The sequence below is a fragment of the Trachypithecus francoisi genome, unplaced genomic scaffold, assembly GCF_009764315.1.
Source record: "Trachypithecus francoisi isolate TF-2019V2 unplaced genomic scaffold, Tfra_2.0 Lachesis_group10, whole genome shotgun sequence".
In the NCBI taxonomy this organism is placed as follows: domain Eukaryota; kingdom Metazoa; phylum Chordata; class Mammalia; order Primates; family Cercopithecidae; genus Trachypithecus; species Trachypithecus francoisi.
Window position 1 is genome coordinate 49,804,920 of NW_022681455.1, and position 22,843 is coordinate 49,827,762.

The 22,843-nt window shown below is 36.5% G+C and overlaps 1 protein-coding gene and 1 long non-coding RNA gene across 4 annotated transcripts in view; one reads left to right on the top strand and one right to left on the bottom strand.

The window, feature by feature from the left end:
- The first annotated feature begins 552 nt into the window (after positions 1-552).
- LOC117087340 overlaps positions 553-22,843 on the top strand; it is a 35,726-nt gene continuing 13,435 nt past the window's right edge. The window contains exons 1-3 of one of the 3 annotated variants that reach the window (XR_004438766.1): positions 553-758; positions 2,502-2,754; positions 11,627-11,740. This is a non-coding gene — a long non-coding RNA (uncharacterized LOC117087340). Of the gene's footprint in view, positions 759-2,501; positions 2,755-5,512; positions 6,110-11,626; positions 11,741-22,843 lie in introns of those variants that run through there. The other 2 variants (XR_004438765.1, XR_004438764.1) reach the window with 2 other exon arrangements.
- PGK2 (phosphoglycerate kinase 2) lies at positions 8,727-10,411 on the bottom strand. The gene has a single exon (XM_033217422.1). The coding sequence runs from the start codon at positions 10,261-10,263 to the stop codon at positions 9,010-9,012; it is 1,254 nt and encodes a 417-aa protein (XP_033073313.1). The 5' UTR covers positions 10,264-10,411; the 3' UTR covers positions 8,727-9,009.

The following is a 22,843-nucleotide window of genomic DNA, read 5'->3' on the forward strand; positions in this document are numbered from 1 at the left end:
TTAAGTATCAATTTTCTCCTACAGAAACCAATTTCAGACATTTTGTGAATACCCACTTTTTCTTACCTGGGGAGTTCTTCACCTTCTTTTTATCTAAATAGTTCTATTAAGACAAAGAGTAGTTGAATCCATTTCACTGTTTTATATTTCTTTAAGTTCTTAGACACTGTAGTTTGGGGGAAGTAGCCTTCATATATAGAAAGTAAATGTCAAGTTGCAAAAGGAATGTATAGTTGGAGAGCCAAGGTTCTGATTTTTTTTTTCTTCATCTACAATTTAGACCTCCATGTACAATGTCCTTTAGCTTCTAGGTCATTCTTTTCTTTTTGTAAAGAGTCTTAGTAGATAAAAATTACAGCCAACAGTCTCAAGTATACCAACCAGGGTTTCAAAGCCGTATAATTTAAAAACTAGAAGGAACTTCAGATAATATATAAATAAATATATGCTTTTTCAGCTAAAGAAGCTCAGAGAAGTGAAATGATTTGCCTCAGTTAAAACAAGTAGGTAGTGGTATGATTGTCACTAGAACTAATTCCTGTTTCCTTTTCAACTGGTCTTTACCCTAATACAAAAGCTGAAATAGAAACACTGGAGAGCTGATTGCAGTACATATTACTGGATCTCATCACCAGAGGTTGTAATTCGTTAGGTATAATGGAGGCCCAGTAATCTGCATTTCTAACAAGTTGCTGGCTGCTGCCTTAGTAAGAATACATTGAGAAACCTACTCTACAGCATGCATCTTGAGGCCTTATGTAAGTATTCTTAAACCCAAGCCTATAAAAACTTAGTAGAAAGAAGTTCTGACTCTAAAGTGAATATTTTCTTTCCCCTCCTAAGAAGACACTTCATCTCTCTGTAGTACACTTAACGGTTTGATCTAGAACCTCAAGATTTTCTCTTAGTAATTATTTATTTAATTTAAAGCCAGTTAAAGCATGCTTCTTAAAATATGAAATAACATTTTTATTGTATGATTTACACATTTTTCATTAATCGAAAGTATCTTCATCAACATTCATGATTATTGATTTACACGTCGTGAATTTACCTATCCAATATTTACCCATCTTGTCAAATTAGTCAACAATGACTGTAAATTATTCTGTCACAGACTTGCAATCCCCTGCTAACCCTTTACCTCTCTGCCTCCATCTTCCTTTCCCTCCCCATTCACTACCTGAGCTCATGTGGTCATGTCAGAAATATATCATTAAACTGCAATGATTATACTTTTGCTTTTCTTTGCTCCACAGACACAAACTGACAAAAATCATTCTTCTTTCAAAGAAATCACAGTGTCTAAATAATTCCAAGATTTTATAAATATATTAAGAAAACAAATGCATTGAGCAAATATAACTGCCATATTAAAAGATATTTTTGACATCACTAGACTATGTTTGCTTTTCTAAAAGTATAATTTTCTACTAAGTCAGCTATACATGTTTAATTTGTATGCTCATTGCCTTCTATTAAAGCAATTGTGAATATTTTCTGGAAAAAAAATCCTAACTTTTAATAGACGGAATTTAACTAGGGTTTTTGACAGAGATATTCTCAATCAACTACCTATTCTTCTCACTTTGGATAGTCATGAAGGCAGTCATAGAAAATGAAGGTTTATAATGAGACACTATAGTACCCTACCATGGGGACAATGATTGACATCATATTCTCATTAATCTCTCCTTTCTTCTTCTTTTTTCGGTAAAAAATAAAAAAGCCATATGAGCATATGAACATTTTTCAGGGCAAGCATGGAGCCATTATGAAAGCTAAAATTAATTTTTTTCTTGAACATTTAAACACACACACGTAGAGGGCATATTTGGGTAGTGATTGTTTCTCAATGACATTCTTTTGGAGAAGGATGGGAGGTTGTATCTTTTGAAGAACTTTATGAGCCTTAATTTTTCAGAGAGTCTTAGGGCTTCTTTATGATTCTAAAGAATTAGAGAAACCTGTGGTAATCCAAAGAGTGAAACTAAAGACCCGTGTTAGTCTCCTTGACTCTGGGCTTAGTTGAGAAGGCTTCAGCAGGATTAGCTACATAATTGTAGGGGGAGGATGTCCAGTACAAAGCATGGTTTGGCTTCATGTTAAAAATTCTTAACAATTTCAAGATGGCAACTGTAGAGCATTAAACCAAACGTAGGGCTCTTCTGAGAGCAGGGCCTTGTGTGCCTGGGCAGGCCACAAGCTCACGAAGCTGACTCTGCCTCCAATGTCTCCATAGATCTATTTGTGTATTGTGAAATTTTCATAGTATTTTTTTTTAATGTTGTCTTAAATTCACCCTTTGTTATTCTTCCTTTTAGCAGCAGTTTTAATGGGGCCCATGATGACACAGCCAAAGAATATTATTGCCCAGGTTCCCTGTCACCTAGATGTGATCATATTACTAAGTTCAGACTGAGGGAATGTAAACAAAATTGATGTGTGTGACTTCCAGTGCTCCTCCTTAAAGCTGACTCTACCTTCATGTTTCCTTCCAGGATGCAAAGCTCAATTCATCTGCAGAGAAAGAAGCTGGGGATTCAGAACAGAAACTATTAAAAAAAAAAAAAAAAAAAAAAAAGAGTTGCATGTATTTGTACCTTTTGGTAAATGAAACATGTTAAATGATACGAATGAGAAGTACCCTACTAAAAAGGTTCCCAGGTGAAAGAGAAGGCAGGAGAACCTGAGATACAGTGTGTTGGGCTCTGAGGTGAAGAGATGCCAACTAAAACATTGCTTTTTTAATATGTAAGTTCATATGCCCTCTGATTTGTCATTTTCCAAATTTTTCTCTCTTACTTTTTATGAGATGTCCTCCTCTTTCTAGGTTTATTATTAATACACTTTGCTTTAGAGAATGATAACTGAGTCACAACATCTAGGAGACTTCTAATAAATAAATAAGATTTGAAATTAAGGTAAAGTTTAAAGCATAAGGACATAAAAATGGCACCTACTTTTATTTTCTAACATTTAGTTTATCACAGCTTTACTAACTAATGTTCCTTGAAATAAGCTATATCAATTTACAGATGTTATTAAAAATGCACAGAAAATAAATGAATACTAATATCCAAGCATGTGAATTAAATAACTCAAATTGCAACCTTGGCAATACCACCATCTTATGGTAACATTTTAAGGTTTTTAAAAATTTGATATTAATACATAGCAAAGTATTTTTAATGTATACAATTATAATATATAACAACAAAATTCTTATAACTATACCAAATATTATATTAATATATACATATATCATATACGCACATATATGATAGATGTATGTGTATGTATTTATATACAGTCATACACACATTGTTTAACAACTGGGATATGTGTATACACAAATCTAAATGATATAGCCTACTACACACCTGAGCTGTATGGAGTAGCCCATTGCTCCTAGGTTACAAACTCATATGGCATGTTACTGTACTGAATAATGTAGGCAGTTGCAATGCAATGGCAAGTATTTGTATATTTAAATATATATAAACACAGAAAAGGTATAGTAAAAACACTGTATAAAAGGCAAAAATGGTAAACCTATGTAGGGCACTTATCATGAATGGAGCTTGTAGGACTGAGAATTACTCTGGGTGAGTGAGTAGAGGGTGAATATGAAGGCCTGGAACATTACTGTGTACTACTGCAGACTTTATGATTTATTTATTTATTTATTTATTTATTTCTTGAGACAGAGTCTCGCTCTGTTGCCCAGGCTGGAGTGCCGTGGCACAATCTCAGCTCACTGCATTCACCGCCTCCTGAGTTCAAGCAATTCTCCTGCCTCAGCCTCCTAAGTAGCTGGGATTACAGGCGTGCGCCACCGTGCGCAGCTGATTTTTGTATTTTCAGTAGAGACGGGGTTTCACCATGTTGGGCAGGCTGGTCTCAAACTCCTGACCTCATGATCCACCCACCTTGGCCTCCCAAAGTGTTAGGATTACAGATGTGAGCCACCACGTCTGGCCTACTACTGCAGACTTTAGAAACACTGTACATGTAGGCCACACTAAATTTATTATGAATATTTTTTTCTTTAATAATAAATTGACTATCTTGCTGTAAGTTTCTACTTTATAAACTTTTCATTTTTAACATTTTTTTACTCCTACGTTTTGAAAACTTTTGTAACAAAACTTATCTTAAAGCACAAAGACATTGTACAGCTGTACAAAATTTTTTATTTCTTTATATTCTTATTCTATAAGCCTTTTTCTATTTTTAAAATAATTTTTAACTTTTTTGTTAAAAACTAAGACACATGCACACACCTTAGCCTAGGCCTACAAAGGGTCAGGATCATAGAGGCATCACTAGGTAATAGAAATTTTCCAACTCAAATATGATCATATGGGTCCACTGTTGCACACACAGCCTGTTGTTGAGTGAAACGTTGTTACTGGTCACATGACTGTATGTAGCTCCACAAACATCTCTTTCTAAAACTTCATTATATTGTTATTTTTCCAATATGCTAATTCACTGATTTTTTCCCCCTGCACTTTCAAGTCTTTTATTTCTACACCATTTAATATACTGGCAGTACTTGAATTTGTCATGTATTTTTATAATTCTTGTCAGTTTATTTTCTATCTCATGTGATTATCTTCTATATTCATTTTTCTTCTTTCATAATTTTTTTAAATGAAGTGTGCTTGTTCTCTGAATGGTCTCCTTTCTCTTAGGGTAAATCATCTATGGAAGCATTTTCTCCATGGGTCTTACTGGTGTCTTGTGAAATTTTCGTAGGTTCTTCTTTTTGATGTTGTCTTAAATTCACCCTTTGTTATTCTTCCTTTTAGTAACAGTTTTAATGGGGCCCATGATGACTCAGTTAAAGAACATTATTGTCCAAGTTCCCTATTACCTAGATGAGATCATATTATGAAGTGCAGGCTGAGGGGATGTAAACAAAATTGATGTGTGTGACTTCCAGTGCTTTTCCCTAAGAATAGGATGTTTTCTCTGAATTCCCTTTCCCTGCACAGTAGGTTGGAAAATGTCAACAACTGAATTAACCATCTTGCTCCTAGAGATGAAAATCAAGTACAGATAATGACAGAGACTTTATTAGGTTCTTGGATGAGCTCAAGAAGTGGCTACTTAGCTGTAATCCCTTGGAAAGTTACCTTCAGAAAGTAAAATTGCTATGTTGTTTGAGAAGTTATATTTTTAAGTATTGTTATTATGGTAGTTTCTAGATCAAGATTTTTCAACTTAATATGATTGACATTTGGGGCTGAATGTGTTTTTGTTCTAAAAAGCTGTCCTGTGTATTTTAGGGTGTTTAGTACCATCCTTAGCCACTACCACTAGACGCCTACGGCATTCTTCTGGTCGTGACTAGCAAAAATGTCTCTGGACTTTGGCAAATGTCCCCTGTGGAACAAATGTGTTTCTGCTTGAGAACCACTAGTCTATAGATTAACAAATGTAGACATTGTTCCCTATAGTAATGCTGCCTTAATGAAACTTATAAAATATTGCTTTCACTTAGGAGTCGGTGAGAAGTGACAAGACATTGAAGCCTGGAAGGTGGTGATAATTCCTCTGCTGCAGCATTGTATAAAACTGTTAACTGTGGAAAGTACTAGGCAGAACGTATTCCTGTGGAGATTAAAGCTGCTAGAGAAGTGCTTAGAAAGGCAGAATATCAGTATATTTTGATTGCTATATGCAGTTTTTAGTAAAATATTGTAACAAAAAAAGAGCACAGCTAGGAAAAAATGAACAGTTGAAATTAGAAATAGAGGTGACAGAACTTTTTAAGGGAGATAACCTAAAATTGGCTAATAAACTAGAAAAGTGAGATTTCTCAGAGTTGAAAAAACTAACTGCCTCAGTACTTTAAACAATGGGAAAAAGAGTGTCACTCATGGCTTTTTTTAGAGTCCCCCCATTTGGACTTTTCAGCCAAAAGTATGAAAAAGCCACACGCAAAGATTAGATTATAAATATTGCCTTCATACCACTATGAACTTTTTCATATGACCACGTTAGTCATCTTTAAAATAAAGAAAAGCGGTCCCAGTGCTGGGTTTACGCCTTTAATCCCAGCACTTTGGGAGGCCGAGAGGGTGGATAACCTGAGGTCAGTAGTTGGAGACCAGCCTGGCCAACACAGTGAAACCCTGTCTCTACTAAAAGTACAAAATTTAGCCAAGTGTGGTGGCATGTGCCTATAGTTCCAGCTACTTGGGGGGCTGAGGCAGGGGAATTGCTTGAACCTGGGAGGCGGAGGTTGTAGTGAGCCAAGATCGCACCACTGCACTCCAGCCTGGGCGACAAAGTGAGACTCCGTCTCAAAAAAAATAAAATAAAGTAAAATAAAAATAAAAAAAGGCCCAGCAAAGAAGCCAATTAATTAAAAACAAGAATCAGAAGGTAAAGAAGTATAACTAGAAGAGATTTTTGGTGAAGTTCTTCCAAATGAAACTAGACCAGAAACCTTAATTCTTGAGAAAGTTGAAAAACCACTAGCTCAGCATTGAAAAGCTTTTAATTGTGTGATACAAAAAGATATCCTTGGTTTATTAAACCTGAACCAGCTGCTTGTCATGGTGGCTCACACCTGTAATCCCAGTACTTTGGGAGGCTAAGGCGCGAAGATCATTTGAAGCCAGGAGTTCAAGACCAGCCTGGTCAACATGGTGAAACCCCATCTCCACTAAAACTACAAAAATTAACCAGATGTGGTGGTACACGCCTTAATCCCAGCCACTTGGGAGGCTGAGTCATGAGAATCTCTTGAACCCGGGAGGTAGAGGCTGCAGTGAGCCAAGATCGTGCCACCTTACCCCAGCCTGAGTGACAGAGAGAGATTCTGTCTCGGAAAAATCAAACAAACAAAACTGCACCAGCAGAAAGAGGCTAGGAAATCTGTGCAGTGGCCTGATATGGCCTGATGAAGCACACCAGCTGCTTCAGAATATGCCATGGAAGTTAAGGAAATAAAGAAAATTTCCCAGTTGGTCAAATGACCGGCCTGAAAAGGACAATGGATAAGTTCCTCCCAGAGAACAGAACCAGTCTAACCAAGGAAATTCTGCTGCTGCCAGGTCAGGGAGTTCTCGAAATTCTGATCCAGAGTGATTTATTTCATAATTGTAATGAGCCAGTGACTTTTTCTAGGTAAGCATTTTTGTTGCAGTTGTCCTATTTCTTTTTCACCATTGCATATTGGCTAGGTATGGAGTGGGGGGCTGGGAGGTATGAGAAAAATGACTGTGTTTCTGAGTTCATCACTGTTGGGCCCCCACTGGATCACACAGAAAGAATTGTGTGTAATTCAGAGATACCCAATTTTGACTAGAATGCAGTAACTGGACAAGTCATTTGGTTGTATAGTATCTCTTGGAGAATAGATGTTTTCTTTTTGGAAAGCGAAACAGAACAAAACAAAACACGAATACTTGTACAGGGATACTTGGGAGGCCAGTATGGCAGTCTGTCAGAAACCATTAATTTTCCTCAGTGTTTTTCCCCTCCTTACTTCCTTTCAACAATAGAATCTATTGACTTTTAGCTGGGCACAAGGTATGCAGCTAGAGAGAATACATCCCCAATCCTCCCTTGCAAAATAGGCCTTATCTCACAACTAATGCCAATAGGATAAGTGAAAACAAATTTCTAAACTTTTTGAATCATGTATTGCAAAGAAAACTAATTGCCTTTCAAGAACTTCCCCCTTCAGGTTGGCAATCAAGTAGCAAAAACTTGAACAGTGGCATCATACCATACACAGACTGAACCCCCTCACTGGGAGTAACAGATCTGTTTCACCAGTTTGATTCCCTAGATGACCTCATAAAGGAGAGCCCATGTTATTTGCCCTGGGTTCTCATGTGAGAGAGTGATATGTTTTAATCCTGTTTCAACTACAACTACTGAAGTTTTGATTCCATTAATCCTAACTCCTACATCTTTCCTGGGATTATTATGATATTAACATTCTGCTTAAAATATGTTGAAGTTTCAGCTGTATTAAGATTTATACTTGAAGCTCAATTACTCAGGATATTGAATATACACAATTGATCTGGGGTTATGGGACATAAGACATTATAGCTGGGAAAGGTTAATCTGCATTTTTACTTTTAATTACTATTGTTATTAATAGGATTGAACTACCTCTTTGTCTACAGAATAAAGCAAAATATTTTCCAATAAGTGTTTTTTTTGTTTTTTCTACATTTCTTATTTTCTCTTTTCTAATAGAGAATTATCTCTATTTTCCCATTATTAAACTATGTATATATATTTTATTTATCTCAAAAACCAAGTTTTATAACTTACCAGTTATGTTATCTATTTATTAAAGAATGCCTGCCTTAAAAATAAAACGATTACTTATTTACAACTTGGGTTTAACTTGTAGCTCTTTTTCTAGCTGGCATTTGTGTGTACTCTTGTGCATTGATATGCACACAAACATAATTCTTACCTAGAGTTTAATTTCTTTTCTTTTTAAAAATTCCTTGGGTTTAATAAGGATCTTTCATTTCTCTTTCTTTTTCCTATTTAGTATAACGTTTCCTCTTAGCAGAACTTTAATGGTACCCATGAGTTCTTATACATAATTATTTTTCTCAGTTTGAGTATATTTATTGTTTGTTTGTCAACTTTCATTCCACCATTTCCCAACAACTTAAGTTTTGACTTTTGGGTTTCAAATTGTGAAACAATAGCAAAGTTGGACTAAAATAAAAAGATTCAGCTTCTTCAGCTCACCTTCTTTAATAGGCAACTTAAGAATATGTCCTCCCTACAATGCACAATGGTGAAGTTCAAATGAGAGCTTGAATAGGCAAATACACGACCAAACTAAAATGAATTGCTGTGCTGATATTAAGAGTTCCTGGTGGCCTGTTGCTTGTCCACTACATAGGTCTTGATCTAGGAGTAGATTTTAACGAAAGTCACATCGAAATGTAAAACCACTAAGCTGACTTAAAGGCTGTGGACAGAAAACAGAAGGAAGTAACACTATGTTAACTACATGTTGCTGAGGGCCTCTACGCCAGGAAGGATTTTACCTTCCAGAAGCTTTAGACTGGCACCGCCTCCAGTGCTGACATGGCTGACTTTATCCTCAGTGTTCCATTTGGCACAGCAAGTAGCAGTGTCTCCACCCCCTATAATAGTGATGCAGCCCTTGGAAGTGGCTTTCACAATTTCATCCATGAGGGCTTTGGTTCCCTTAGCAAAGGCATCCCATTCAAATACTCCTAACGGCCCATTCCAAACAATTAGCCTTGCTTGAGCCACAACTTGAGCATGATTCTTGTTGCTCTCAGGACCACAGTCCAGACCCATCCAGCCAGAAGGTATGCCAGATGCTACAGTGGCTTTTCCAACCTGAGCATTTTCATCAAACTTGTCAGCAGTAACAAAGTCAACAGGAAAAGTAATCCTTACACCATTCTTTTGTGCTTTGGTCATGATATCTTTGACAATCTTGGCTCCCTCTTCATCAAACAGAGAAGCACCAATCTCCATGTTGTTGAGTACCTTAAGGAAGGTATAAGCCATTCCACCACCAATAATCATCTCATTGACTTTGTCCAGCATATTTTTGATAAGTTGGATCTTGTCTGCCACTTTGGCTCCACCAAGTATAGCCAGAAAGGGTCTCACTGGGTTTTCCAAGGCTTTAGCAAAGTAATCTAGTTCCTTCTTCATCAAGAATCCAGATGCTTTATGGGGCAGATTCACTCCCACCATGGAACTATGAGCCCGGTGTGCAGTGCCAAAAGCATCATTGACATAGACGTCCCCTAGCTTGGAAAGCGATGCTCGGAAGCCTTCTATTTTATCTGGCTCAGCTTTAATCTTCTTTCCAGAAGGATCTTGGCCCTTCCCTTCTTCCTCCACATGAAAGCGCAGGTTCTCCAGCAGGATGACTGAACCAGGAGCTGGGTTGGCACAGGCATTCTCCACTTCTGCGCCTACACAGTCCTTCAGGAACAGAACATCCTTGCCCAGCAAAGATTTGAGTTCAGCAGCTACAGGCTCTAAGGAATATTTGTCAGGCATGGGAACACCATCAGGCCGACCTAGATGACTCATAAGAACTACTGCCTTGGCTCCATTGTCTAGGCAGTACTTGATGCTTGGGATGGAAGCCTTGATCCTCTGGTTGTTTGTAATCTGGTTCTTCTTCATGGGAACATTGAAGTCTACTCTCATGATGACTCGCTTCCCTCTAACATCCAGTTTGTCTAAAGTCAACTTCTTAGAAAGAGACATCTTGACAATATAAAGACATAGGCTGACACTTGGATCTTAATGCTGAAGAACCAACTTGCTGTTGGGAGGCTGAGTCGGTGGTGATTTTTAACGTCCTTGCCCCTTGCCCCACCCCTTTCTTTTCCACACTGTCTCCAGCACAACAGCCACTGTTAGACTGGAAAGGAAATCTAGCTTTGTGATTGGCTCATGGTCCTGTCAATCTGGATCTGTAATGTGTTGCTAGGTGAAGATTCCAACGGCCTGGACAGAGGGCCAGGTAGGGGATTAGAGGTACCTGGCTTTGGGCGAGACTTGGGTAGGTGAAGAAATCCCAGAATAAGAATGGTTCTAAAAAACAACAAGAATGGTCCTGAGGTCTGCGACTCCTTCTGGCTCTTTTTGTCCCCACCCCACAGCTCGGTTAACAGTTACTCTTATTATTAAAAACAAAACAAAAAGAACTCCACCCCCACACCTGCAAACCTACATACACCTCATTCACGTTAAATCTTAACATTTTGATATATAAAAACCTCTGTAGTGCCAAATAAAAGAAATATTTGAAATAATGGTTTTCATATGAAACCTTGCTTTTTCAAGTCAGCATAGTATAGTTCTGTTTTTTCCTTGTCTTGATAAATATTTCTGTTGAGGATGCGGCTTGTTGTTAGCCTTCATCTTTAGATATATTCTAGGATGGGATGGGAATGCTGTCATATTTTCACTACTTTGCTTCTTCCATTTTACTACCATGGAAGAATTTCAGACTACCATGAAAGAATGGTCACTTCTGCGAGAGAATACCATAAGATCATAGCAAAAAGAGTATCAGTAACAAGTGCTGAAAGTAATGGTGACATTTCTTTCAGACTACAATGTTATGATGAGGTTCCTTATTTTTTCTCTCCTCTCTGTTTGCTTTACTACCTATACAACTTAGAAAATGAGCTGAGAAAAGTGCATGCTTTTCATAAGGATGAAAACATCTATTAGAATTGAAAGTGAGTGAGATATTCTATTTTTGGAGAAAGCAAATATATGTGGCTAGTTGGTTTAGTAATGAAAATTGACTTTACAATTTTTTTCATTCAACTCCATAAGCTGAGTGAACTAAGTATGTAAAATGAAGTATTTGACAGAAATATATTTGAGGCATCACCTACTGAGATAGCTAAAATAAAAAATAAAAACAAGTGTTGAGAAAGACGTGGACAAACTGGAATCCTCATTTATTGCTGATAGGAATGTGTAATGGTGCAGCCACTTCAGAAGACAGTTTATCAGTTCCTCAATGTTGAAAATTAAGTCAACAGTATTTAAAAGCAAGCTTAAATGGTGTTAAAAATATATAGTGACAGAAACTCTCATTTATTGCTTCCAGGAATGAAATATGCTACAGCCATTTTGGGAAACAGCTTGGCAGTTTCTTACAAATATGCATAGACTTACCATACAAGTCATCAATCCTATTTCTAGATACTCATCCAAGGACATGAAAAACATGTATTCTCTCAAAATTCTGTAAACAAATGTTTAGAGTAGTTTTATTAATAGTTACCAAAAATTGTATATTCTTCAAGTAATAAATAAATAAACTGTGATATATCCATGCAATGGAATATTATTTTTAAAAAAGAAAAGAAACAAGCTATTTACTTTAAAGCCCTGGATAAAACTTAAATGTATCTTACTAGCTGAAAGAAGCCAGGCAAAATAATTATGTAGATATTGTACAATTCCATTTGTATGACATTTGAAAAAAGGCAAAACTATAGGGATGGAAAACATATCAGTGGTTGCTACATGTTAGGAGAAGACAGGGTGGTCAACTATAATGGGGATACACAGAAGGATTTTTAGTGTAGTAAACTTTTCTATGAGGTACTGGAGTGGTGGATACAACATTCTATGCACTTGTCAAAATTCATAGAATTGTACATTGTAGAGAGTGAACTTTAATGAATGCAAATAAAAAAATATGATCTAGGGTGTTAGGGAATCTTATTATGGAATGTAGCCTCTGACAAATAAGCCTAACTGTATTGTAATATATAGGAAATTTTACTACAGGTCATGTGGGAAAAAAAAGGAGATGACTTAAGTAACTTTGCAAAAGAGGTTTTCAGTTTGTAAAATTAAAGACGAAAACAACTGTCCATAAATATAATACTCTAGTTGGTAAGTTTGAATATCACACGCTTATAGGTGAATAATTCTCAAACTGTGTGTTATTAGAGATAAGCAAATAATGGAAGATAATAAAAAGTTTCTCACTGTCAGGAAAATAAGTTACAAATAAGCAAGAGCAGAATGAACTCTGTGGTGCTAGATTAAGAGTCTGAGATATCAGTATGAACTCATATTAAGTTCAATATACACATAGGTTGATATGGAAATAGTTACAAATATGTGTATAATATGTGGTTCATTTTCTATTGCTACTGTAGCAACTTGTCACAAATTTAGCTACTTGAAATAACACAATTTTGTGTTCAAAAACAATCCTGTACGTCAGAAATTCAGGTTGGTTCTCCTGGTTTCTTGCTCTGGATTTTATAAAGTTTTTTTGACTGGGTTTTCATTACAAGGCTCTAGGAAGAATTTACTTCTAATCTCGTTTAGGCTTTTGGCAGGATTCAGTTCCTTGCAATTATAGGACTGAGCTACCTGCTTTTGGCTAGCTGTTAATAAACCCCTGAAGGTCCTCTCAGGTTTGTAGGTTCCTATATCTGAGAGCCAGCAATGGTGCATTGAATTCTTAGAATTGGAATCTCTCTGATTTTCATTTCTACTCCATCTGTTTTCCACTTTCAGCCAGAGAAAATTCTCTGCTGTTAAGGACTCATTTGATTAGTTGGGCCAAACTAGATAATACAAATTAAATACTGTGATATAATTATATCTGCAAAGTCTCTTTTGTCATGTAGCACCAGTATTTACAAGTTCTGGGGAATAGGAGGACATGGACATCTTTGGTGGGCCATTATTCTGCCTACTCAAACAGGATTTGGATACACACAAATATTTTCAAGCTCTGTTCATAAGAGGGCAGAGAAGCAGTGACTTATAAATAAATAAGTGGGGGTGGGGGGAAGGACAAAATTTATAGAGGAATTCCAAATAATGTGTGTAGATACATTCCTCTACTAGAGGTGGAGCTTAATCGACTGCTTGAATGTAGTGATAAATAGATTCTGAGTATTCAAATTATTATTCACCATGATTTACAAATATTAGATTTGAAAGACCCAAAAGGAAAATATGCTCTTCTGTTTTGACACCTTTCTGTAAAGAAGATTTGCAGTGTGTTCTGCACTGACCTAAACCACAAGCGCATTTTGTCACCACTTCAACAAGATCTGTCTTCATGTAACAGCATCAAGCTCTGAGGACCTTGTCTTTCAAAATTAAAATCCTGATACCACGTATCACCCCACATAGAGGCTGAAATGTCTTCTTGAATAAATCAAGTTTTCATCTATGTTCACAGTATCAGTGTCTCTACGTCCTGCTGTTCTTGGACAGGTTTTCCAGGTTTTGTTTATGCAAATGTCCTCTGTTTCTCTCCAGGACTTTTAAGACCGCTTACTTAGCTACTAGTGTTTGCTCATGGTGGTGACTGATTAAAATCTACAGTGGAAAGATTTCATTACAGGTTTTCAATTTTCTTTGAAAATTGGAACTTGTTATGGATATACTCTATTATTCTTTCTATTAGGAAGCCTTTGAAATATTTGGAGCAGTTTAACTTCAATTCACCTTTCTGTTGACAATGATTGTAAAATATGCAAATACATATTCCCTATATTATGCAGAGTTCTGGGTGCTGAAATGAACAATAATCTATAGTTACATATATTCTCATGTACATATCGTGTCATTTTAGTCACTAATTTTTAATATTTCAAAATACACCATTCCTTCTTTTAACAATTTAAAAATAATTTTTAAATTGCTTATGAATTTGTGAATGTCCCTACTAATAACAGCAGCAAATTACAATTTATGCATTTGAAAATACTTCCATGAGTTCTTGGGATCATTGTAAAAGGTAGGCTAAGGTCTATATGGTGCTATTTCCCACTTTCAATGGTGAAAACCGCTACTCTTGTATCAACCTAACAGATAACTTTTTACATAGTGCAGAATTAGTTTGAAAACAACAGAATAATTCACACGATAACATTATGTATGAATTAGCTGATGCATTTGTTTTAAAGCATACCTTTTTTGCATTTATTCCTCCCTCCACTTATCTATTCTTCTAAAATAGTTCTGTTACATAAATTTTAAGTAAATTTTACTCTTTTTATATTTTGTTTTTATAATCTAATTTTTTAGAAGATAAAAGGACATATGGAGATATGGCCAAAATTAAATAGCTAAGTTACCCAATCACAAATAGGTAAATTTTAGGACTTTTGTGTATTAAATTCCTACAGATTTCTATTATTGATTATTAATTGATGTAGGCACTGAATAGGACAAACTCAATGTGAAGACTAAGATAAGAATTTTAATGTTATTGCAATAAAGTTAGTGCGACATAAGTTCTATAAATATTATAGTATATAATACAAATTATTACCAGTTGAAGCTAATCCTAGGGGAGGATTGATGTATTGCTGAGATTAGGTTTTATTTTCCTTAAGGAGTCCAAATTAGATCAGTCGGTGTAATCATCCTTAATAAGAAAATTATGTTCTTAAAGTTAAAATTTAAAAGGGTGTTTCAAGAGGGAACATTTTAATTAAAATTTTAATAAAAGAGATTGGAAGGTACAGAGTTTAATTCACAGTAATAAGTTATTTTAGGGTTACTTTAAACTAATGAGTAGCCTGGGATTATTTTTCCAAAGATGTTCCAAAAACTGTTTTCAATTTAGCTTTAAATATATTTTATTATTCTACAATAAAATAATGAATTAATTCATTAAAACTTAAACAATTGTAAGTATCAGCTTGTCTTTTAATACTGAAACTCAGGACATTCCCATTACTATATGATTTTTCTATTACTCCCAAGCTAAAAAGTTTCAATAGAAAGTAGAAGTATGGGATACCTCCTGAGAAACAAATGGTCCACTGAATTTTAATAAAATATATATTTATTAAATATATATTTATATAAGGCTACTACTTAATCATCATTATGATGTATCCAATTGTGGCTTGCATTATGCAAAACATATTTATAATTTAAACAATTATATTAGTTGATTAACTTTTGATACAGTCAAAATATTTGCCTGATAGTATTTCTTGAAGTTTCATCTATTATAGCATGTTGAGGATAACACTGCAATAGAGAAAGGGCATAGATGGGAAAGGAGACAGCTGTAGTTTGCATAAGCTCTAAGCTAAAAGAAACACAGATTATGAAAATGTATCTTTGTATCTCCAATATTAACTAGGGGAATTGGGACAGTTATTGGATAAATTCACTGCAGGTGACAAGAATAATTGATGAACTAGTTTAATCGAAATATATGGAAGACTATATACATTCCAAAAATATGACCCAACATCACCGATTTCTGTATAAGATGAAGACCTTAAAAACAGATTCTAGTTCTCAGTCTCTTATCTACTTTTGAAAATTCCAGTGTGAGACAGGGAATGATATGGACCTCATTTTAGTAACAACCAAAACCTATGGGAGGCCCTAAGGTGTTTGAATTCTTGTATTTCCTGGGAGGCAGAAAGTGGCCTTCAGTGGAAGTCCAAAAACCAAGAAGAGAGATTGAGTTGCTGTAGAGGATATTTGTTGCACTGTTTCTCCCTCCATTGTATGTAGTTGAAATCAAGCCTATTCATGAGTGTGATCAGGATAGACTTAACTGGAGCAGCAGTTGGAAAAGGTATGCCTTGTAAACTTTGATGGGCTAAGTCCTGGGCAATATTGAAATGTTGATATTATAATTCAGTAAAACAAAGTGTCAAGAAAAAAGGAAAAAAGAAAAAAAGTGAAAAGACAGAAGAAAGAAAAACTAAAAAAGTGAAAAGACAAATAAAATAAGAGAGGAAAGAGAAAGAAACTTGAAATGTCATTTCGATCTCTCTTTCTTTGTCACTTCAAAATCTCTTTCTTTTATTATTCTAATTGTAGAGTTCTATAGAGGTAATACTGGAGCCAGGCTGGAGTGAAGCCCCAAGAACAATAATTATGCTTAGGTCTGGTAGGCTCTAACTCTCAGCTGATAATCTAGGAAATAAGCTATTGAAGTAGATGTACTACAATGTTCCCTAGAGGACAGACAATATCTATGCTGGAAATGGGAATAGGGAGCAGGAAATCATGCACTGTATTGTAGGAGGCTCTTTCAATGTATACTTCCTCCAATTTCAACACACACACATAAATGAAGTTAGTACTTGAGGCTTGGCTCACCCCGCAGATTGGTAATAATGACAATAAAGATATTTATAAGGAGAAAAATTCAACATGTCTGAGGAGCTTCAGCATTATGAATGAAAGCTAACAGATAGCAAAATATATCTAGGGAAGCCAAATTCATAGCTTAACACAAGATTTAAACAAATGGAAAAAGTCTTACAGAAATAATTACAATGGAAATATGAAGGACAATGAAGCCATTATAAAGCATAACCACTTCAATATGTTGGATACAAAAAGTGTTGAAATATGTAACTCAAAGGGATAGATTGCATCATAAAATAAAAGCTTTAAAATAATGAATGAGTGATCAGATAATTTGTGGAGGAATTCTTGCATAACCCACCAGAACAGGGCCAAGAGGAAATGAGTGAGCACAAAGTTAAGGTGTGAGGAAATTAAAATTTGTAACAATATTAATATCTATCACAGAGAAGTCATAAAAGGAGAAAAAATATAAAATGAAGATGATTAAGGTTTTAACAAATTACATCCTATAACAGAATAAAAAATCAGATCTCAGGTTCAAAGTGTTCATAACATGATATGCAGAATAGCCAATATTTGAAACAAAATTCACACTCTAGAAACACTACAGTGAATTTTAGGAACATTAACACCAAGAACATATATTTTTCTTAAGTTTCCAGGGTAGAAAAGCAGATCACTGCAAGGGAAAAGATTCAGATTGAGATCCCACAACAGGGTGACTATAGTCAATAACTTAATTTTACATTTTAGAATAACCATTATAAAAGACTGTGATTGTATTGTTCGTAACACAAATGATAAATGCTTGAGAGTATGACACTCTGTTCTCCATGATGTGATTATTTCACATTGCATGCCTGTATCAAAACATTCAAAACATCTCATGTACCCCACAAATATACACACTTACTATGTACTCACAGAAATTAAAAATTAAAAAAATTAAATTAAATACAAAAATTTCCACAATTAGCAAAAACAATTTTTAACCTAAACTTTTATATCTAGATAATGTATAATTTAAATGGGAGAGTTAATTAAAAGTATTTCCAATCATAAAGAATATCAGAATTTTTGTCTCACTGAGAGATAAAAGAAGTTTCTTAAAAAAATAAATAAAAACAAAAGACCAACTCTGGGTGACTTTATTCAAATAGGAGGAAATTGAAGTGCAGAACAAATCAATAAGTTTGGAAAACGAAGCATGACTAAAAATTCTAGTAGAATTTAGAATTAATTGTCCAAATAAGTAATCATCACAGTTTTTAGGGTATTCATTGTTGTTTTAAATCATAATTTGATTTTTATAATATTGTCTTACAGTTTTGCCAATATATAAAAGCACTGTTTATGTTGATAGGTTGATCTTAAATATGTCTTCCTTGCTGAGGTTTCCTACGAATTTAAGAAAAATCTTGAAATAATGAATGTACAAATGACTTAAGTAATTTGCTTAATGTCAAAATAATTAGATTTCTCTTTCCTTCTGATCTTTATACTTATTGTCATATATCATAATTTGAATTGTTTTGGACAAGGAATCGACAATATTTCAAACACTTGAAGTGATATTAGGCATTGATATGGTTCGGCTCTCCCAAATTCTGGGAATTGTATCTCCCAGAATTCCCACGTGTTATGGGAGGGACCCAGGGGGAGGTAATTGAATCATGGGCGCCAGTCTTTTCTGTGCTATTCTCATGATAGTGAACAAGTCTCATGAGATCTGATGGGTTTATCGGGGGTTTCCGCTTTTGCTTCTTCTTCATTTTCTGTTGCTGCCACGATGTAAGAAGCACTTTTCACCTCCCACCGTAATTCTGAGGCCTCCCCAGCCATGTGGAACTTTATGTCCAATTAAACCTCTTTTTAGTCCCAGTCTTGGGCACGTTCTTTATCAGCAGGGTAAAAATGGACTAATACAATAAATTGGTACCAGAAGTGGGGCATTGCAGGAAAGATACCTGAAAATGTGGAAGCAGCTTTGAAACTGGGTAACAGGCAAAGGTTGGAACAGTTTGGAGGGTTCAGGAGAAGACAGGAAAATGTGGGAAAGTTTGAGACTTCTTAGAGTCTTGTTGAATGGCTTTGACCAAAATGCTGATAGCAATATGGACAATAAGGTCCAGTCTGAGATGGTCTCAGATGGAGATGAGGAACTAGTTTGGAACTGGAGTAAAGGTGACTCTTGTTACATTTTAGCAAAGAAACTAGTGGCATTTTGCCCCTGCTCTAGAGATCTGTGGAACTTTGAACTTGAGAGAGATGATTTAGGATATCTGGTAGAAGAAATTTCTAAGCAGTAAAGCATTCAAGATGTGACTTGGGTACTGCTAAAGGAATTCAGTTTTAAAAGGGAAATGAACCAGAAAAGTTCAGAAATTTCCATCCTGACAATGCAATAGAAAAGAAAAAAGCATTTTCTGGGAAGAAATGCAAGTCAGCTGCAAAAATTTGTGTAAGTAGCAAGGAGACTAATGTTAATCCCCAAGACCATGGGGAAAATGTCAATAGGCCATGTCAGAGAGCTTCATGGCAGCACTCCCCATCACAGGCCCAGAGACCCAGGAGGAAAAAGTGGTTTCATGGTCCAGGCCCAGGGTCCCCATGCTGTGTGCAGCTTAGGGACTTGGCGCCGTGTCCCAGCTGCTCCGGGTTTGGCTGAAAGGAGCCAACATACAGTTCAGGCTGTGGCTTCAGAGGGTGGAAGCCCCAAGCCTTGGCAGCTTCCATATGGTGTTGAGACTGTGGGTGCACAGAAATCAAGAATTGAGGCTTGGGAACCTCCGCCAAGATTTCAGAAGATGTATGAAAACGCCTGGATGACTAGACGAAAGTTTGCTGCAGGGGCAGGGCCCTCATGAAGAACCTCTGCTAGCACAGTGCAGAAGGGAAATGTGGGGTCGGATCCCCCACACAGCATTCCCAGTGGCGTGCTGCCTAGTGGAACTGTGAGAAGAGGGCTACCATCCTCCAGACCCCAGAATGGTAGATCCACCAGCAGCATGAACCATGTGCTTAGAAAAGTCACAGACACTCAATGCCAGCCTGTGAAAGCAGCCAGGTGGGTGGCTGTACCCTGCAAAACCACAGGGCACAGCTGCCCAAGACCATGGGAACCCACCTCTTGCATCAGGGTAACCTAGATATGAGACCTGGAGTAAAAGGCGATCATTTTGGAGCTTTAAAGTTTGACTGCCCCGCTGGATTTCGGACTTGCATGGGCCCTGTAACCCGTTTGTTTTGGTCAGTTCCTTCCATTTGGAATGGCTGTATTTACCCAATACCTGGTAATTCCTGGTATCTAGGAAAGAGCTAGCTTGCTTTTGATTTTACAGGCTCTTAGGCAGAAGGGACTTGCCTTGTCTCAGTTGACACTTTGGACTGTGGACTTTTGGGTTAACACTAAAATGAGTTAAGACTGTGGGCTGGGTGCAGTGGCTCACGCCTGTAATCCCAGCACTTTGGGAGGCCTAGGCGAGTGGATTTCCTGAGCTCAGAAGTTCAAGACCAGCCTGGGCAACAGGGTGAAACTCCATCTCTGCTAAAATACAAAAAAATAGCCAGGTATGGCAGCATGCTCCTGTAGTTCCAGTTTCTCAAGAGGCTGAGGCAGGAGAATTGCTTGAACACAGGAGGCAGAGTTGCAGTGAGCCAAGATCATGGCACTGCACTCCAGCATGGGCAATGGAGCAAGACACTGTCTCCAAAAAAAAGAAGAAGAAAAAAAAAAGACTTTGGGGGACTATTGGGAAGGCCTGGTTGGTTTTGAAATGTGAGGACATGAGATTTGGAGGGTCCAGGTGTGGAGTGATATGGTTTGGGTGTGTCTCCACCAAATCTCAACTTGAATTGTATTTCCCAGAATTCCTACCTGTTGTCAAGGGGACCCACGGGGAGGTAGTTGAATCATGGGGGCTGTTCTTTCCCGTGCTATTCTCACAATAGTAAATAAGTCTTACAGGATCTGATGGATTTATCAAGGGTTTCCACTTTTGCTTCTTCCTCATTTTCTCTTGCTGCTGACACATAAGATGTGCCTTTCGCCTCCCACCATGATTCTGAGGCCTCCCCAGCCATGTGGAACTGTAAGTCCAATTAAACCTCTTTTTCTTCCCAGTCTTGGGTATGTCTTTATCAGCAGCATGAAAATGGACTAATACAGGCTTATTTCAGATGCACTTTGTTTTTTCCAAGTTTTAAGTTCTCTGAAATCAGGATGCTCCTGGCATTGAAGTGAGTTACAGATATGAATAGAATCTACTATTCATTCTAGTAGAAGACAGAAAATTTTGTTCAATTTGTCTTGGTTTCATTTTTCTGTTGCCAATATATGTAAAATCTATCTTTCATTATCCTATGTACAGAATTCTGGGTGCTGAAATGACCAATAATATATATTAATATAAACAAATTTAATCAATTATTTTAGGAACAAAACAGACTAATACTTTAGTAAATACGAATACTTACTTTTTATGAAACAATTAATATCTCATTTAAAGCTATTAATGTAAAGGTCTAAAAAACTTTTGCATTCTAAAAATTTTCTTTTTTTTTAAATTAGCACCTTAGGATTTATTTTAGATTGCCATTGATAGCTCATTGGTCTTTTTAAAGCATCATTTCTTCCTTGGTTCTGTCTTTCTTTAAGCTTTTATTTTAAGTTCAGGAGTGCATGTGCAGGTTTGTTATATAGGTAAATTGCATGTCATGGGGTTTTGCTGTACAGATTATTTTATCACCCAGGTAATAAGCATAATGCCCAATAGGTGGTTTTTCATTCCTCACCCTCTTCCCACCCTCCACCCTTAAGTAGGCCCCAGTGTTTGTTGTTCCCTTCTTTGTTCCATGAGTACTCAATGTTTAGATCCCACTTTTAAGTGAGAGCCTGCAGTATTCGTTTTTCTGTTCCTGCATTAGTTTGCTTAGGATAATGGCCTCCAGCTCCATCCATGTTGCTATAAAGGCAGCTAGACAGAAGGGGCAGGTCACCTACACAGGGACTTTATACTAACAGCAGAACCTTCAGCAGAAACCCTACAAGCCAGAAGAGATTGGATGCCTAGTCAGCATTCTTAAAAAAAAGAAGTTCCAAGCCAGAATTTCACATCCAGACAAACTAAGCTTCTTAAGCAAAGGAGAAATAAGATCCTTTTCAGGCAAGCAAATGTTAAGAAAATTTATTACTACCATATTTGCCTTACAAGAGGTCCTTAAAAATTGAAAAATAACTTTCTATATGCCTGCATAATTGTCTTGCAATAGACAGGAGTCTTATTTTCCTGTTTGACTTTTTATTTTTACAGAGCTCAAAACTTTCAGTAGGACAGCCGGGAGCAGTGGCTCACACCTGTAATCCCAGGTGGGTGGATCACGAGGTCAGGAGATCGAGACCATCCTGCTGACAGGGTGAAACTCCGTCTCTACTAAAAATACAAAAAAGTAGCTTGGCGTGGTGGCGGGCACCTGTAGTCCCAGCTACTCGGGAGGCTGAGGCAGGAGAATGGTGTGAACCTGGGAGGCGGACTTGCAGTGAGCCAAGATCTTGCCACTGCCTCCAGCCTGGGTGACGGAGCGAGACTCTGTCTCAAACAAACAAACAAAACAAAACAAAAAAAAGTCAGTAGGACATAAAAGATTATGACTAGGGCAACCAATTACTGAGTTTTCATTAAACAAATCTTTTCATTAGTCTAGGGATAATGTCTAATTACAGTTGTTATATAGCCAATAGCGGTCTCCCTAATAAAAACCATGTTTTATAATTTTTAATAATTTTATAATGTTTACATGCATAAACATTTTATGTTTTATAATTAAATAATTATATTTAATTGATCAATTTTCAATGTCTTTAACGTTTTGCAGTGTAATCTACCATGTGGTTTAATCTATAATAATATGTTGAAAATAACACTGCCACAGAGAAGGGGTAGAGGCTGGAGATGAGAGGGTTGTAGTCTGTTTCTTCCCCCTGACAGTGATTCTGGCATATGCCATGAGATTCCTGTGCTGCTGAAACACTCCATGATTGAAAGGCTGTAGTTAGTCATAAGGAGGGGAGTGGGAAGTATTAGTTTGTCTCACATTTCTGAGATATGTGAGCTATGTACCATATTAATCACATTTGGATTCTGATATGGGTTGGCTGTGTCCCCATCCAAATCACATCTGGAATTATAGCTCCCATAATTCCCGTATGTCATGG

What these genes read in the sequence shown, in the direction of transcription:
- PGK2 (XM_033217422.1), bottom strand. Translation starts at nt 10,263, where the DNA reads ATGTCTCTTTCTAAGAAGTTGACTTTAGACAAACTGGATGTTAGAGGG.